The 13,043-nt window shown below is 45.1% G+C and overlaps 1 protein-coding gene across 1 annotated transcript in view; it reads right to left on the reverse strand.

Annotated features, from left to right (window-relative positions):
- The window catches only part of Nup107 (nucleoporin 107), a 39,899-nt gene continuing 26,856 nt past the window's right edge, over nucleotides 1–13,043 (reverse strand). The window contains exons 23-28 of the mRNA XM_051170864.1: nucleotides 12,359–12,461; nucleotides 9,077–9,237; nucleotides 7,942–8,067; nucleotides 7,303–7,416; nucleotides 1,123–1,290; nucleotides 1–662 (exon numbers count right to left, since the gene is read on the reverse strand). Coding sequence (XP_051026821.1) covers nucleotides 555–662; nucleotides 1,123–1,290; nucleotides 7,303–7,416; nucleotides 7,942–8,067; nucleotides 9,077–9,237; nucleotides 12,359–12,461 — 780 coding nt within the window. The 3' untranslated portion in view covers nucleotides 1–554. The remainder of the gene's footprint in view (nucleotides 663–1,122; nucleotides 1,291–7,302; nucleotides 7,417–7,941; nucleotides 8,068–9,076; nucleotides 9,238–12,358; nucleotides 12,462–13,043) is intronic.

A 13,043-nucleotide genomic window follows, 5' to 3' on the forward strand; every position in this document is an offset into this window, starting at 1 on the left:
TTGTTATTTTTGGTTTTTCGAGACAGGGTTTCTCTGTGTAACAGCTCTAGTTGTCCTGGAACTCACTCTGTAGACCAGGCTGGCCTTGAACTCACAGATATCCACCTGCCTCTGCCTCCCAAGTATTAGGATTAAAGGCGTGCACCACCACAGCCCAGCTTCTACTTTTTACTTTTATGTAGATGTTTTGCCTGTGTGTATGCCTGGTGCCCACAGAGGCCAAAAGAGGCACTGCATTTTCTGGAACTGGAATTAGAGATGGTTGTGAGCTGCCGTGTGTGCTGGGAAATGAATCCTGGTCCTCTTCACTCCTGAGCCATCTCACCTGTTCCATTTTAAGACACTCTTGCTAGACTCATCTTAACTTTAATATTCAGAAAAATATAGTACAAAATTCAAATGTCCAAATTTTACATTTTTCCTCAGAATGTCAAAGAAAAAAACAAACAAACCAATAATTACAAATATGTATAGGTGGTCAAAACCAACCAAGCAGGCAAGCAGCCAACCAGCCAAGTATCCTCCTGTGGTCATGGCGTCAGAGAGCAGGTGAGTCAGGACTGAAGTTCATACCCAAGTGGGTCTAGTCCCTGGTCCAGGAGCATCAGTGAGGACTCCCTTAGCTTCTGTAGTAGTTTCCTTAGTTCCTCCTTAGAAAACACCTGACATTTGAACAGAAAAAAGTAAAATAAAATGAGAATATCAACTTTTAAAAAACCTAGTCAGTCTTAGAACATTTTCCGTGAAGAGGTACATGTCTCAGCAGCCACATGCTGATCCTTAGGGCAGGCCACCTCTGCTCATGTACACCGACACCTTTGGAAAAAGGGACACTGAAACGGGAACATCATTTTCAGAGCTAAAAGATGTAAGCATGTATTTACAAATATGATCGTGAAAGCATATCGTTTATAAAAGCTGAAACTGCAAGCTGTGCGTGGTGGTGCACGGCTTTAATACCAGTACTCAAGAGGCAGAGGCAGGTGGATCTCTGTGAGTTCAATGCCAGCCTGGTTACAAAGTGAGTCCAGGACAGCCAAGGCTACACAGAGAAACCCTGTTTCGAAATACAAACAAACAAACAAACAAAATCCTTAAAACTGCAAGTGTGCATGAACTCACCAGATACAGCTTGTGGCGCTCAGAGGACACCATGTCGGCCAGCTGCAGGCACTCCTGATACTGACCAGTGCTATGCAAAATGGTGTGAAGCAGAAAGCACAGCATGGGCAGACAGAGCTTTCTCAGTGAAACCATCTGATGTGTTCTTTCAGCGTCTTCTTCAGCATCCTACAGACAGGCACCAAGTCAACATTTGGACAACTTTAAGCTACACGCCCTTACAAACAGAAGAGTCAGCCACAGGCAGGTGTGCTGGCTCACAAAGGCCATCCCAAACCACAGCAGTCGGGATGCCAGGGCAGGAGGGTAAGTGCAAGGTCAAGGTCAGCCTGATCTTTATACAGTATGCTTGGCTGCTAGAGAGACTCTGTCTCAAAACAAACAAACAAACAAACAAACAACTCCCTCCCCCCAACAACAAAACCAAAACCTTATACTAAAGTAGGTATAGATGATCTGAAGAAAATTTACAGACCTGGAGGATGTGTGAGGGCTATATAAAATTATCATGCAATTCATTTTTATAAAGAAAGGAACAATTTTGTCTCTATCATGTCCTAGAATCAATGGCCCAGGCACATTGAGGGTTGACTACTGAGTCAAAACCAGGACAGGAAAAGACTTAATTTCCCCCGCAAAGCTTATCATGCCTATATTTTAAAATGTATGAGTACATGCTAATATGTGTGTGGGTACACATGTGTATGGGTGCAGGGCAATGTGCTTACACACTGAAGCCAAGGTGTCATCCTTGGGAATGCCATCTGTCTCCTTTGAGCTCAACTGTCTGGAGCTCGCCAATATTAGGCTAGACTGCCCACCCGGTAAGTGCCGGGGTCCTCCTGTCCTTCCCTCCTCAGTGCTAGCATTTTAAGGGGAGCTTCTGGGGATCAAATACACATCCTGGTGTTTGAAAAGCATCATCAAAGCCGGGCGTGGTGGCGCACGCCTTTAATCCCAGCACTCGGGAGGCAGAGGCAGGTGGATCGCTGTGAGTTCGAGGCCAGCCTGGTCTATAAAGTGAGTCCAGGATGGCCAAGGCTACACAGAGAAACCCTGTCTCGAAAAACCAAAAAAAAAAAAAAAAAAAAAAAAAAAAAGAAAAGCATCATCAACTGAGCCATCACCCTAGCCCTCATCATGCCCACTAAAAATGAACACTGGGTGTGCCAATCAAATTAACCAGCCTATCACACTAGATTTTTTTTTTAAATAAAATTTTATGGCCAAAGATATGAAGATGAGCAGAATATACCAGTGGAGACAGTATGGAAATATGATGCTGCCGAATGTGTTTCTAATGCATCCAGACTAAACAGCCCACAAAGAAGGAAAGAGCCAGAGACTGAACACTGTAAGAGCAAATGCCAGAGCAGAAAATAATTACCATTTATTTCCCTCAATACATGTAGATGTAAGTGCAGAGTATCTATGATCTGAGAGAACGTACCAACCTGACCGCAATCAGGTCGGCAGGAAGGGTCAAGACAAGGAGGGCTGAGGAAGGCTGTGGGAGAATATTTCTTTGTATAGTTAAAAAACAAAAAACAAATCCCAACCAAACAAAACAACAACTACAAAAACAGTGAATAAGAGAAGAGAGACGACGGCTTAGCTTTTAGGAGCACTAGAGGCTCTTCCACAGGACCCTGGCTTGATTTCCAACACGCACACGGTGGCTAACAATTGTCATTAACTCCAGCAGGAGGGGATCCCTGCCTTCTTCTGGCCTTCATTGACCACTGCATGCACACGGTACAGACATGCACGCAGCCAACACGTTCACACACATACGATTAAACATAAAAACCAACTCAAGCAGGAGTGGTCAAGTACGCCTTTAGTCCCAGCATTCAGGAAGAAGAGGCCGGCAAGTCTGAGTTAAAGGTCAGCCTAGTCTACAGAGGGCTGTAGACTCTGGGACAGCCAGGGCTACACAGAGAAACCCTGTCTCAAATACAGAGACAGAGACAGAGATCTGAAGACACCCTGCTATAGCAAAAATGGAATCTTTCTCAAGATTATCTGGACAGTAAGATGCAGAAAAATAATTAGCCATTCCTTGCTCACTATATTTTCTTATACCCAAAGACACAATTCTTCAAATAATCTTTAAGACGAGGAGGGAGGAGCTGGAGAGATGGCTCAGAGGTGGAAAGCACACACTGCGGTTAGAGGACCCATGATGGGGGCTCACAGCTCCAGCTCTGGGAGATACAATGCACCCCCCCTCCATGGACACCACCCTAACACAGACAGGAGCACACACACAAATAATTTAAATGAAACCCTTTTTATAGGAAGCACTGGGAGTTAAGTCAGTGATAGAGCACGTGCCTACTGTGTGTAGGAGGAGCCTGAGTTTAATGCTCAACAGCACAGGATGTCAAATGGAAATCTACAAAAGAGCAACAGCAGAGAAATGGCAAGCTATAGCAACGGCTCCTTTAAGAAGCCTCATTAAGGCAGGCACAGTGTAACGGCTGACACAGTGGCACAGGGATCCCGAAAGCAAAGGGGACTGTGATATCAAGGCCTGACTTGTCTTGCACAAAGACCCCAGGGGGAGGAGGATCCCCTTCTGTGTATCTCACGGGCAGATACTGCAGGGGTTAAGCAACACACAGGACGTGGCGATGCTACCAGGAGCAGCTGACCTGGGCGAGGCTTCTACACGGAAGGATCACTGCTTGCTAACCTGTTAAAACTGCTCTAAAATACAAATACATAAAACCAAATATTAAAATGCAAACTTCATGTTTTTTAGCTTTAAAATGGAAACACTTGTTTTCTTAAGAGAAGGTTCTGCCGGGCGGTGGTGGCGCACGCCTTTAATCCCAGCACTCGGGAGGTAGAGGCAGGCAGATCGCTGTAGGTTCAAGGCCAGCCTGGACTACAAAGTGAGTCCAGGACAGTCAAGGCTACACAGAGAAACCCTGTCTCGAAAAACCAAAAAAAAAAAAAGAGAGAGAGAGAGAAGGTTCTATGTTCAGAGGTAGAGCTCAAATGTAATCAGTCATGGGGCTGAAGTCTGAGCTGTGCGCCAGTCTACAGGTCATGGGGACATGACATGTAATCTGACTGTGCAGGGGAAGGGGTGCAATTTTCTCATTCATATGTAAGTAATATGTGCCATCAGGAGCCTTTATAGCCAAAATAAAAAATATTTTATGCATTATGATCTCGAGTTTTGGTATTTTGCAGCATTCAGATCTCACTTCACTAGAACAAGCACGGATCAGAGGAGGAAGGTTTGGCCTAAGGAGCGCACCAAACACTTAAAATCATGCTGAGGAGTTTCATATAAACTAAGGACTAAGAGGTAGGCTCTGAGAGCTGAGGAAATAGTTCAGTGGAACTGTGCCTGCCTAGCATGTGTAAGGCCTGGGTTCAATCCCTAGTACCACGAACAAAGACCCAAAAAGCTCAGAGCGGACACTGAACATACTGCTATCAGTAGTAGCAACAGCAGCAGCAATCAGAAGCTCTGATCTAACCCCTGGCCCTGTCAGAAAACAGAAGCCAGAGGTAGAAAAATGTAGCAACTAAGTTAATTAAAGAAAAAGCAAGACACATGCTATGGGGGGCGGCAGAGGAAAGGACAGTGGTGCCTGTGAGCTGCAGAACTGAGCACTGCTCAGGACAACGCGCCAACCATCCGAGACGCAGAGTTTAGAGATCTGTCTGCAGAAGCAAAACTCAGTTACATTCCGTCACACCTCAGGATCAGGCCTTGCTGTCGCTTGAGTGTGAATGTCCCTCTTAGGATCCAGTATGTGAGCACTGGGTCCCCAGCAGATGGAACCTTCAGGGAGGCAGATGATGGCTGAAGTGTCAGAGCGTGGGTGAGGGCTACAGCCTGCCCACACTTCTTCCTAAATACACACACCAGCCGCCTCTCACCCCTGCTGCCAAAAGCTGTGCCCTTCAAACTGCAAGCCCAAACAAGCTCCTCCTCTCCCAAGCTGTTCCTCATTAGGTACTGGGCACACACCAAAGGAGTGAGGCTAAAAACCACTAGAGCAAAGCCAGACAGAGAAATATTTATAGCTTCCCTGAAAAGAAAGAATAGGAGCATGTGTGTATCTGCGGATGGTCCTGAGGTCTAAGAGTTTGCACCAGCCTGACAGTCACGATCACAGCTAGCAAGAAGGATCCGGGTGGGAGGAGGGGCAAGCAAGGAGAAGAAATGTATCACTTTCTTACACAGTTAAAGAAATGGGAAACTATAAGTACAAGAGGGTATGGAGGCCGGCCAAAGACAAAGACTAGAGACGAAGCACTACCAAGACAGGGGACTGGCACAGGCCCTGGCCCGTCTCTCACCCCCACGGCTCCGTCTGTGTCTTCCTTTCCCCATCTCAGGGTTTCTACTGCTCATCCAAGATTCTCTAAGTGCGATGCCTCTTGGGCATCCTTTTCAGGGAGAAGCAATCTTGTTTTTCCTCTACTGATGTGCTGTAGGGCCAAACCAGGGCCCCGTGCATGCCAAGCATGAGCAATATGCTGCCCAAATCTGAACCCCAAACCTGACTCCACTGTGCCTTCTTCTGGCACTGGGGAGAGGGACAGTTGAGGCTGCTTCAGCCCCCACATGCTGGCACTACAGCCCTGGTTTGTGCCGTAAGCATTTTTGTAGCTCATTCTTTAGAGGTGAAGCCTGTGGTTTACAGGACAGGCTGAGGCATGTACGTGGGTAGTGCAGAGGGAAGCTACTGCTTGAAATCCTTATAGTATTAGACCTACCCATTTCTAAGTTAGGTGAGATACACATCATTAAAGACTTAAAACTCTGTGGGGCTGGAGAGATGGGTCGGTGGTTAAGAGCACTTGGTGCTTTTGAGGGGACTCAAGTTTGCTTCCCAGCACCCACATGGTGGTTCACAACCATCTCTTACTCCAGTTCCAGAAGACGTGTTCCCTCTTCTGACCTCTGCAGACACTATGCACACATGTGGTGCACATACACAAATAACTCACATAAAATAATAAATACATCTAATAAAAAAAAGAGACTCAGGTTAGTGGCATTTATCTGTAAACCAGCAGTCAGGATTTCAAGTTCCAGGGCAGCCTGGCACAGACTGAGCCCAAGGTTTCCTTGCACTACACAGTAAGATGTGACCATCTCAACAACTAGGTAAGCAAACGCATACATAGAACTTTAGGTCTGGACATTTAAAAGCGTAAGATTTTAGTTACTCTGAGTGAACATACTGAATGTGAATAGTTTACTCAAGAAAGAAATACTCAGGGGCTGGAGATGGCTCAGTGGTGAAGAGCGCCACCTGCAGCCGGGCAGTGGTGGCGCACACCTTTAATCCCAGCACTTGGGAGGCAGAGGCAGGCGGATTGCAGTGAGTTTGGGGCCAGCTTGGTCTACAAAGGGAGTTCAGGACAGCCAAGGCTACACAGAGAGACCCTGTCTCTTTTAGAGGTCCTGAGTTCAATTCCCAGCAACACATGGTGGCTCACAACCATCTATAATGTGATCGGATGCCCTTTTACTCAGATAAAGCACTCATATAAAATCAATCAATCCATCCATCAACCATTCAATAAATAAATACATCTTAAAAAAAAAAAATACTCCTATTGCAAGCTAGTATTTTTAGTTAAGCTTAAACATGGAGGGGGGTAGTTATAACTGCGATGTTCCTATTTAGAGAAGGGACAGTAGAAGACACAGCCTGAGTGGTCTTTGTTACTGTTGTTGGTTTGTTGTTTAATTTTAAAAATGGGGGATGGAGAGATGGCTCAGCAGTTAAGAACACTTGCTGCTCTTCCAAAGGACCTGAGTTGGATTCCTGGTACCTACATGGCTGCTCACAACCATCTGTAACTCTAGTTCCAGGGGATGCAATGCCGTTTTCTAGTCTCCATGGGCACCAGGCATACACATGGTACACAAATGTACATGCAGGCAAAACACTCATACACATAAAGTAATAATATTTAACAAATGTATTTGCATTGTGTGTGTGCCTGTATGTGTTTACATGTGTGGGTCTGAATGTGTAGCTCAGAGGACAACTTGCACAAGTCACTTCTATCCACTACTTGAGTCCTAGGGGTTGAATTCATGTCCCCAGGCTTGATGGAGAGTGTCTCTACTGGCTGAGCCATCTCTTCGGCTTGTTACTCTGACTTTTGTAGCTATTAACAAAACACACAGCTTACCTCTCTGACATCTACCATCCACCCTCCATCAACGAATAATAGGACATTGTACATTTTCTCCTTTACGTCGGCAGTCAGGGCATCTAGATGCCCTTTCCAAATGCTGTAGTCCATCTGCAGAGCAAGAAGCCATACACAGTGGGCCATCAGCAAATGAGAGATGTTCAGAGCACAGACAAAGACATCATTCCTATGACTGATAATTCGGTAGCCATGTAAATAAAGAAAAACTATTAACAGGAGGAGAGAAATGAAATGCTAAAATGTTAACTTAATACACGAATACTAATGTCTAAAGGCATTTTTACTTTCTTTTTCTTATTTTGTTTTTCCAAGACAGGGTATCACATGTGTAGCTCTGGCTGGCCTGGAATTCAGGATATAGACCAAGCTTGCCTTGAACTCAGAGATCTGCCTGGTTCAGGCTCGCAAGCCTTGGGATTAAAGGCTTGGGCCATCATGCCTTGCATCATTTCTCAAAGATTAATCCTTATGGAGAAGTCAACATGATTCAAAGCACAATGTGTAACAGGAAGATTCTATTCATCAGAACATAAATGCTGAAAAAAACTGACCTAAATACACAAAATTTTTTTTTTTTGGTGACATACCGTTATCTCAGACTCACACGTAACTTACTTCGTATTTCTTTTCTTTATGTTCATAAGCCACTTTCTCTGTAAAAGTTGGTTGAGATGTCATTGTAGGCTTCTGTGGAGCTGAATTCATATGCTTAAACCACTCATTGAAGGTTTCATGGGCTTCCTAAAGGTGAAGTTAAACAAAATGAAACACATGGTTTTATATCTTGCTTTTTTTCATACAGAGTCTTATTCTCCAGACCAGGTAGGTGTGGAACTCATATGAAGCCCAGACTGGCCTCAGATTTGTGGCTATCCTCCTGCCTCAGTTTCCTGAGTGCTGAGATTACAGAACGTTTCCATTTTTACTGCTCAGAGGCTTCTAGGAGTTCCAGTTCTTAGAAGTAATTCTTACTCCTAAGTTTTGAACAGGCCAGTGTTGTATAAAGTGACAAACACTGGCAAGCATTTGGTGTTGCTTTGGCATCTCCTCTCACCCTAGCACCATGCTCAGTCACTCTATGAGATAAGGCATGCTTCCTTGGCTTCTTGATTGGCACACTGGCTTTTATAGTCAGAGGCAGAGTTCTACCCTTAACTTAGCCTGACTACTTGACCCATCACTGTGTGCTCAATAAACCTCACTAGGACGCTGCTACTTTTACTCTAACACGTGGAACATCTTGCGTCCTTTCTAATTCATTGCCAAGGACGAAGGGTGACAAGAGCACACACAATCTTAAATCTTAGGCAAGGAAGTTCCAAGCATCACGCACTGTGTATCCCTGCCTGGTCAGCAATCGGCAGACTCATGCCAACGTGACAAGGTCATAACATCAACCCCTGTGAGTGACTCAGCACTGTCATACCAGGGGGCCTTAGATGAATCAATCACTGCTTTTGGAAAAAGTTCAAACTCCAAGGGCTGGAGAGATGGCTCAATGGTTAAGAGCACTTGCTGCTCTCCCAGAGGACCTAAGTTCAGTTCCCAGCACTCACGATAGACAGCTCACAGCTGTCTGTGACAGCTCTAGGAGATCAGATGTCTCTGGTCTCCACAGGCATTTGTTGACATATACACCTACACACTTACACACCTACAGATAATTAAAAATGAAATATTATATATATAGCTTAGCTCCAAGAATGGAGCAGAAAGACCATGAAGACTGCAGCTTTCTTTCCAGTCTCACCAGATAGGCTCTAATACACAAATGTTCTCGGATAGCATTGTCATCCTCGGCAGGAAGAGGGCTCTCCATGCCTTGCTCCTCCCATTGATTATAGATTTCCGCAATGGAATCCTGAGGAATTTTCACAAACACTTCTTTTGCAGCTTCATGTTTCTTGGATGCTGTGGGGGTGAAAAAAATCAATATGTATGTATGTATGTGTGTGTGTGTGTGTGTATATATATATATATATATATATATATGGACGTCTGTGTGCCAATGGCTTTTTTTGTTTGTTTTGTTGAAACCTGCTTTAGCCTTTGGCATAACCACAGCCATTTTGTTTTTGGTCTCCATCTTGGTCATGAGACAGAATTAAGTTCAAGTTCTCAGACTCTGCCTGCCAAATATTATTAATAATGCTGACAGTGAATAGTCCTTCTAAAAGGCAGTACTTACTTCCTGGCTTTGATGTCGTTACTTATGCTCAGGTCTCTCTGCACTTGGCTGCACACTGGAAGACCCCTAACCACCACCTCACTTAGGACCATTCAACTTAAAGGTCAGCGATAATTCTTTGTCTAGTTAGCCAAAATGAACTTAGAGTGTATTATTGTCCTCCCCTCCTCTTCTGGACTTGGTTTTCCTATAAAAAGGCTGCTCGAAGGGCTGGAGAGATGGCTCAGAGGTTAAGAGCACTGTCTACTCTTCTGGAAGTCCTGAGTTCAATTCTCAGCAAACACATAGTGGTTCACAAGCATCTGTAATGAGATCTCTGCCCACCTCTTCTGGTGTGCAGGCACACCTACAGACAGGAAACTGAATACATAATAAATAAATCTTTAAAAAACAAAACAAAACAAAAAAGGCTGCCCTAAAAGGCAGGTCACCACCACAGTTAGACTCCTGAGTCCTCTCTGTCGCCCCAATCAATCAGCTTGGATCAAGCATTCAAAAAAACCCATCAATATCTTACTGAGATGGGTGTCTTGAGTGGCTTGTGTGGGTATTCTTGGACTCTAATGGTTTGTTTTTTGAGACAGGGTCTCTCTACAGAGTCCTTGGAACTGCCATGTAGACCAGGCTGGCCTTGAACTCAGGAGTCCCCCCTGCCTCTGCCCCCCTACTGCTGGGGTTAAAGGTGTGCGCCACCACACCTAGTCTTGTGTACTGGCCTCTTATAGCATCAACTCACTGATTACAAGTTCGTATTTCAGGTCCCAGACTTCACTAAAGGTCTGGGTGATCTTCCTACTCAATGGGCTGGCTCGTTCCTCCATCAGTGTGACAGTAACACAAAGGCAGCTGTTTTCACATATAAAGAAAGAAATTATACTTCCCCAAGTCTGCATGACATCACACACAAAGCTGAGTAGTATAGTGAACGCTGATTTTTAAGTGGGTTTGCTTTCATAATGCAAAGGCCGACAGGGTAACTGGTTCTCTCCCCTTTGGTGGAAATATCAAAACCAAAACCAAGTAAGTGGTGACACTGTCTGAAGAGCTGGCCATGGCAGGCAGCTGGCTAGGAACTGGGCTGCATTTCCTTACAGACACGTGACCTTGCCAGCAGTGGGAAGCCAGTCTTGTCAAGGCTTTACTTGTGGCATGGCAAAGCCAGGGCTCCTGTCCACAACTTCTTTTCAGAATAGGATCAGAGCAAATTGTACTCTGCTTATGGATCTGGCCGATTCGCTTTTGATCCCTGTAACTGGGAAGCCTACGTCTGTCTGTCACTGGTGTGCTGAGAAGCACACTGAGCTGCAGCTGTTCAGAGAAGCAGAAAGAAGCTTTCTGTTGCAGTATAGTATGGTGCTTTGTGTATGTTAATTGCTTGCCCCCTTTCCCCAGGTTTTTATTGGAGACTGTCACACAACCCAAGTATTGCTGTTTAACCTTGTCTCCCTGTTTAACTAATAAAGAAAGCGATGTCCCACAGTGGTAGCGCATGCCTTTAATCCCAGCACTCAGGAAGGGCACAGGCAGGTAGATTTCTGTGAGTTTGAGGCCAGCCTGGTCTATAAACCAAGTCCAGGACAGCCAAGACTACACAGAGAAACCCTGTCTCAAAAAAACAAAAAAAAAAAAAAAAAACAAAAAAAAAAGAAAGAAAGCAAGCTGATACCTGGGCAGGGCTGGAAGATGAGGTGGAGCAAAAGTCTGTGGGCTTGTGGGACAGAGAGCATCTTGGGAGAAGGAAGGCCAGGTATAGAAGGAAAAAATGGGTCAGCAGCAATGGGTGAGGTGGAGAAAGCACATGGCTGGATCAGCGTGGATGCAGGAGATGGACAATGTTATCAAGTATTTATGGACTATGAACAGCAGGTAGTTCAGCAGGAATCATTAGAAGCAGATGGCATGAGATGGGGACAGGGAGGTATGGAAGGTAGTTTAGGGCATAGTATCTGCCCTGCCCCTGGTGAATTAAGGCTCTTCTAAAATACAACAGGTGTCTGTCTTTTACTGATTGATAGAGGGTTAGAAAATACACCAGGGCTGGAGAGATGGCTCAGTGGATAAGAACACTGTCTGTTCTTCTACAAGTCCTGAGTTCAATTCCTAGCAACCACGTGGCAGCTCGCACCATCTATACTGGAATCTGATACCCTCTTCTGCCATGCAAGTGTACATGCAGATAGAGCTCTCATACATAAAATAAATAACAAAATCTTAAAATACCACTATAACAACTATAGGCTAATAATAAACATATGATGCCTTACCATTAAACTAACAGCAACACTTTCTGTGCAAACAAGCACGGCCTCCTTGGCACACGGCACCATTTTAAGGTGGGTGTAAACAAGGGTCTGTGTTCTCAGGTTGCAAACCAAGTGGGGAAGTGTCCTAATGTCATTTCTGTTGCTATAGTGAAATATTCGGACAAAAAGCAATCCAGGAGAGAGGGGTCTGTCTACTTTAGCTCAGAGCTCCAGGTTAGAATCCACAGCAGAAAGTCAAGGCAGTGAAACCTCAGAACGGTTGCTTCCTCTACAAAAGCTGCCAACTCTCTTAACTGTTCGTCTCCTTAGCCCCAGTAACCATTTACTCCTCATTGCTAAGGATGGCTGACCGCTCAGTGCTCGAGTCAACTCAGATGGCTTCCTTGTGCTCACGGGGTCAGGGTGGGCACAGCTGGAGGCAGCTGACTGCCAAGAACACCTGCTCTGGCACCAAAGCGAGCTTACAGTCCTGACCAACTGTCTACTTTCCCACTTACTTATGAAATAAATGATCTACAAACACAAAGTAAAATGTAAAAACCATAAGGATCAGATCGGAAACTGTAAACGCACAGCCCACCTAAGAATTTCCTCATAATGGCGTTGCCTTGCCTCAGCGCTTCCGCCCTCTGGGCTGGGTCAAACACCAGCCAGTCAATCACATCGATCTTCAAGCGGTCCTCCTGGTCATTGGAAGAAGAGAAAATCCATTTTACCTCAAAGTATTCACAAATAAGAAGACCTATAGTGCACGCTAGTGAGGAACATATAAAATCACAAAAGGACCCATCTTTCCCCGGTCTTTCTTACTTAACTACTGAATTACAGGAAAACCTCACTGGCCTATGAATCTGGAATTATTCACTGTGTCCCACCAACCTAAGTCATCTGATAGGATGCAGGAAGTAACCCCAGGGCTCACAGTGCTAGGAGGGCACACGGCACTCCCAGCCCCAAGTTGTTTTTCTTGAGATTTCATTGTTCTTCCTAAAGACAGAAGTCAGTGGCTCTTAAAGCACCTGGCAGAACCTGATGAGTGGAAAGCTAACACTCAGGTGCTCTGAAAAGAAGCCTTCTTGAACACAATTCGGTGTTTCACAAAACCTTACTTAAAATTGCTGCCAATTTTTGTCATTTAAAAGGCCTTGGGGGTGCCTGGAGAAACAGCTCAGAGGTTAAGAGCACTGGCTGCTCTTCCAAAGGCCCTGAGTTCAATTCTCAGCAACCACATGGTGGCTCACAACCATCTATAATGTGATCTAGTG

Source organism: Acomys russatus, chromosome 28 (genome assembly GCF_903995435.1).
Source record: "Acomys russatus chromosome 28, mAcoRus1.1, whole genome shotgun sequence".
In the NCBI taxonomy this organism is placed as follows: Eukaryota; Metazoa; Chordata; class Mammalia; order Rodentia; family Muridae; genus Acomys; species Acomys russatus.